This window comes from Octopus bimaculoides, chromosome 7 (genome assembly GCF_001194135.2).
Source record: "Octopus bimaculoides isolate UCB-OBI-ISO-001 chromosome 7, ASM119413v2, whole genome shotgun sequence".
NCBI classification, from domain to species: domain Eukaryota; kingdom Metazoa; phylum Mollusca; class Cephalopoda; order Octopoda; family Octopodidae; genus Octopus; species Octopus bimaculoides.
Genome location: NC_068987.1, coordinates 19,541,656 through 19,546,919, shown reverse-complemented (window position 1 = coordinate 19,546,919; position 5,264 = coordinate 19,541,656). Strand labels below are relative to the sequence as shown.

General features: G+C 30.0%; 1 protein-coding gene across 10 annotated transcripts in view; it reads left to right on the top strand.

Moving 5' to 3' along the window:
• Positions 1-5,264, top strand: part of LOC106872891 (probable phospholipid-transporting ATPase IA) — a 427,279-nt gene that overhangs the window by 377,920 nt on the left and 44,095 nt on the right. Inside the window, exon 39 of one of the 10 annotated variants that reach the window (XM_052969325.1) lies at positions 3,845-3,937. The exons of the other annotated variants lie outside the window; for them this stretch is intronic. Within the exon in view, the coding sequence (XP_052825285.1) occupies positions 3,845-3,884 (40 nt within the window). The 3' untranslated portion in view covers positions 3,885-3,937. Of the gene's footprint in view, positions 1-3,844; positions 3,938-5,264 lie in introns of those variants that run through there. 10 annotated transcript variants of the gene reach the window in all.

The following is a 5,264-nucleotide window of genomic DNA, read 5'->3' as shown; positions in this document are numbered from 1 at the left end:
TATTATTATTATTATTATTATTATTATTATTATTATTATAAGGCGGCAAGTTGGCAGAATTGTTAGCCTGCAAGACAAAATGCTTAATGGCAATTCTTCTGCCTTTACATTATGATTTTTAAATGTCACCAAGGTCAACTTTGCCTTTCATCCTTTCAGTGTTGATAAAATAAGTACCAGTTGAGCACTGGGGTCAATGTGATTGACATCTCCCTCCCCTCAAAATTGCTGGCTTTGTGCCAAAATTAAACAGAATCATCATCATCATTATTATTATTATTATCATCATCATTCATTGTCATTATTGCATACATATATGTGTATGTGAATTCAGTTGTATTTTTCTGTTTGTCCATTCAATATAGTATTTTTAGTATTTTTAGCCTGTTGGCAAGAGAGTTTGTACTTAGATCTTACAAGAGAAAAATGAATAGAAGTGTATTTTACTTCCAAACAAATTACTTGTGTCTGGTGTAGGATATGAAAAAGAAAATGAAATAGTTCCTATCCATTTCATATCTCTTTCAATCATAAACATCTCTTTTTCCAGGTATGTTCAAAATCTAGGTTGTTCTCATATTTCTAAATCTTCCTGTGGAAATTTTTTCTATAGACTTTCAAAACAGCAAAATATATGGAAAAAAATTTATTTTCAGAGTCTTTTTATATATATATATATATATATATATATATATATATATACATACATATATATATATTCTATATATTTTCTTGAATGACAGCTAGGATGGTTGAGTGAGCCTATCTGAAATTGTCTTCTTTTGGAAATGGATTTTGAATATAAAATTTTTTTTTTTTTCCTCCTTTCCTAAATATTTCAAGAAATTTTTATACATTCATACACCCATTTTTTTCTGCCAGTGTTTATATTTTCTATTTTTAATTATTAAAAGTCAGAAATAGAAAAAACAAAAGATTAATAAACTCAGTGGTATCATTCTCTGAAAAGAACTGAAAGAAAAAAGTCTCTTTTTTAATATAAAACTTATCGCATCATCACTCATTCATTTTCTCATTCATCGTGTGAAAAAGTATTTGAATAAAAAAAATATTTTTTGCTAGTAGGTATTTAAGGTCACATGTTTGTTATTACTATTATCATTGGTGATAATAGTAATAATAATGAAATGGCCATGGAATGTTGCGTAAAAGTTTCTATATATATTACTTGGTGTTGGGGGAAAATACTAAATAGCTATTTTTTATATATCTTCAAAATAATTTAGCATTACTGATAAATATGTTTCTGTCATGTATAAGTGTTTGTATGTTAACAAAGAACGAAATACAGAATGAGTAATTTAATATATACAAATCTTTTATGATATACATTCAAATGTGCTCTGTGTGTGTGTGTGTTAACACCAGATCTTTTATAAATTCTATAGTTATAGAGACGTGACAAATATGTAACAAATACTTTTTTCTAATTACTGCAGTGAGTTTGGTAGAATTTCTCCAAGGTGAAAACATCTATAATATCTTGCCGGGTATTCTTTATAGATGTCTAACTGTATTCAAAATCAGACTGCATATCATGCCAGAAAGAGGTAGAAATGGTCTAAATTTTTTTTTTTCTTTCTTGAACCCCAGAAAATCATGAATTATAAATAACATTGTTGATTTATTTTGTTAGGGTTACTAATTGTAAATTCTCTGAGTTACAGTTTAGTGTTGTTACATTGAAATTATAGCTATATAAAACTCATCTTTTATACCAAAAACTAAATCGACTAGTCCTTCCTCTAAAATTACAGGCCTTGTGCCTATAGTTGAAAGGATTATTATCATTAAGCTATACCTGAAGTGGGACATTAAACATTGAAACAAAATTACAAAGTTCTTTTTCTATAATTATTTTACATATTCTCCAGATTTATCCAAGCGATGTTTGTATTGAAGTACCTGATCATATACACTCACGCACACACACACGCACACTGTTAACAAGGGAGCTTCTATTTTTAGCAGGTCAAGATGGCCTGCTAGAAATAGCATCCAAATTCCCTCATTTCACTCCCCACCATCTTAAAAGTAGGACACATTAGACATCGTTGTTGTCATACAAACAAACAAAAATGTAATACTTTGGGAACTAAACAACAGCAACTGTGTTTGTAGTAAAATAAAAAATAATAGCTGGTTGTAACTAAAGGAATGTTCTGCCACCAACATCATCACTACCACCATCATTATCATCACCACCAAATCATCGCCTAGCAGTAAGTCGTCCAAGATGCATCAAATCTTTTAATTCGCATAGGGTGGCTTTTATGTGAAACTCAGAATATTTGCTGTGTAAAACCTAAAATTTCAAATACTGTGAAAAAGAATTTTTTACAGACTATCCATTTCTCCAGTTTGAATATGGTGTGTGTACATTTATATTTAAGCTCGTCCAGTGACCCCCTTACTCTGGAGTTTTTATGATATATAACCACTTCTTCAGCATATGAAATTATCATGTAAAGTTATGTGAAAGCCAGAAAACATCCAATAAAATAAAGTATAAGGAATGGTTTTGATTTTTTTTTATATCAGAATATGTATAATATATATTGTATATATGTAGCAGATCTCTATCTCAAATTGAACCTGGATTCTTTTTTCAATTAGAAGAATTTAGTAAACAACAAAACAGGATTTTTCAAATTGTTTGACTGATGTCAGTAAAAATCTGACCAATGCTTTTCCTTGTAAACTAGTAGGAATTCTTGGAATCTGGTCAAAACAGCTCATGGATTTGATATCAGGTGGTTGTTCAGTAAGCAACAAGCTGAAACCTGTAGCAAGGGAGAAATCTGGGGGGGGGGGGCATGATGCTTCTAATATGTTGTGAGCAACGGAGTATGACATCAAATGAAATTCTTCTGTCTTGTGAATACATTACAACTGATTGTTCCAAATCTAACTCTCACAAAGCACCCAGTATATATCTATATTCATAACCACAAGGGAAAATCCCTCTTTATCTAAAAGAGAAACAAAGAAGAACACCTACTTGATATTATGAAATGAACGCTTTCTTTCTATTCTCCTTTTTGGGCTCTACCGGATTGTCGCATCTGGTTTGTCTTTCTAATGTAACAATAGATATATATGATGATGAACTGATTTCAAGTCATATTCATTTTGTCAACTCTAACTTAATATCTTATTATGTATATGTGTGTGTGTGTGTGTGTGTGTGTATATATATATATATATAGTTCATAAGAATTTATACGCTTTAAGAGTGCATGAAATAATTCTTTTTTGGAATAGTGAATCACGAAGCAAATAAAGCTATTAATTATTGTATGTAAATATTGGTTAAAGACAATTCTTGCTGATGAGATCAAAGTTTCTAAAATGGGTTTCTTTGGTCCTATAGTAGAATGCTTGTCATGTCTCCAGAAGATGTGGTTTCATATCCTATGTTCCACCTTCAGTTTTTTAACCCAATATTTACTGGCTATTATTAATAGCTTCATTTCCTCTGAGATTCATCTTTCCAATATTTGTATGTTGTTATATGTAGGAGAGAGAGAGAGTCTTCATAAATGGTTTATTTTCCTCGAATGTACCACAAGTGGGTTCAGATATCTACTTGTTTGTCAGCTGTTTATTTATATCTCTATTGTAGATTCCCAGAATTCATATCCCAATTTCTTTCCATTTTTCCATACTGATTGATTTCTTGAGCATTTTTTCTTTCTTTTTTTTTTCATTTTTTTTCTCCAGATTTTAAAATCATATTTTCTTAATTTTTTTTTTACCATAAGTCATTATTTTTTTTCATTTTTTTTTTTTCATTGTTCTAATATTTTTTTGTTCACGACAGACTTAAAAGTGTCCTTCCAGGAAGCTGCATCTGGTCTTAACAATATCATCGGCGCTGGTTCACTACTACTACTCCTACTAAGACTTCAATACCCGGAACACTCTGTACTTATTGATGGTGTTATTTTGTTTCTCTGTTTCTTTCATATATATATATATATACATATATATATGTATATATATGTATATATATATTCTCATGCACGTTGTTCCTCTCTCTCTCTCTCTCTCATTCTGTTTCTGCCCCATTAGAAACTCACTGAGTTTGACATATGTTAGGGGACAGTTGCCTGACAAAACCCAATAAGGTGGCCCTTATTGCATGAAAGGAACTGCCACCCTCCAAAAAAGCAAAAAAAAATATTCAAAAGGCAACTGTTCAGTGAATCATGTATTGTCAATGAAATTTTTGGTGGACTTCTTGGATATTTCTACTCACATCATTCATGAATGCATATACACATTCACACATATGCATGTACATACAAACAGAAAAAAAAAAAACATACTCTTTCTATTTTATTAGTTCCAGCTGCGACTAAGCTGGAGCACCACAATTAAAAATACACAAGTACACACACATACATGCTTTAAAACCACATGTATTGATATGCAGAATTCACATCTGCTCATAACCCACACAAGTTTACATGTGAACATATATATATATATATATATATACATACATGCATACACACACACAAGTATATGTATGAATGCACATGCATATATGCCCATGTATACATAAACATATAAGCAGACACACACGCAAATACACACACACACACACACAATTTAGTGTACACATAGGCATACACACATACAAGCCTTGACATACCTCCTGATATTTTCTTTTTTTTCCTTGTAATTCCACCATTATCCACTTTGCCTGACATCCCCTTCATGGGTTAATAATATACACCGGGATCACTTGAACCAATCAGACCCCCATTTTCTCTGAAAAAGTTGGTTTTGTACCTGCTGAAAAGAAATCACTATATATTTTATTATTACATAACAAAGTAAAGGCCCCTTTTTGTTCTTGTTTCACTTTTTGTTTATATTTCCTTTCTCGATGAGAGTATCTTTGCATATTCCTGCCTTAGGTGAATTTTTATCTGATCTCCCACTTCAACTTCATTTTTTTTTTGAAAAATTTTTCAAAAATTTGTTCAGATTTTTCTGCAAAAGTTTTAAAAAAAAAAGAAATTTAGTCATTGAGCAATTTGTTATGTATATATATATGTATGTATATATATATGTATGTATATATATATATATGTATGTATATATATATGTATGTATATATATATATATGTATGTATATATATATATGTATGTATATATATATATGTATGTATATATATATGTATATATGTATGTATGTATATATGTAGGTATGTATATATATATATATATAT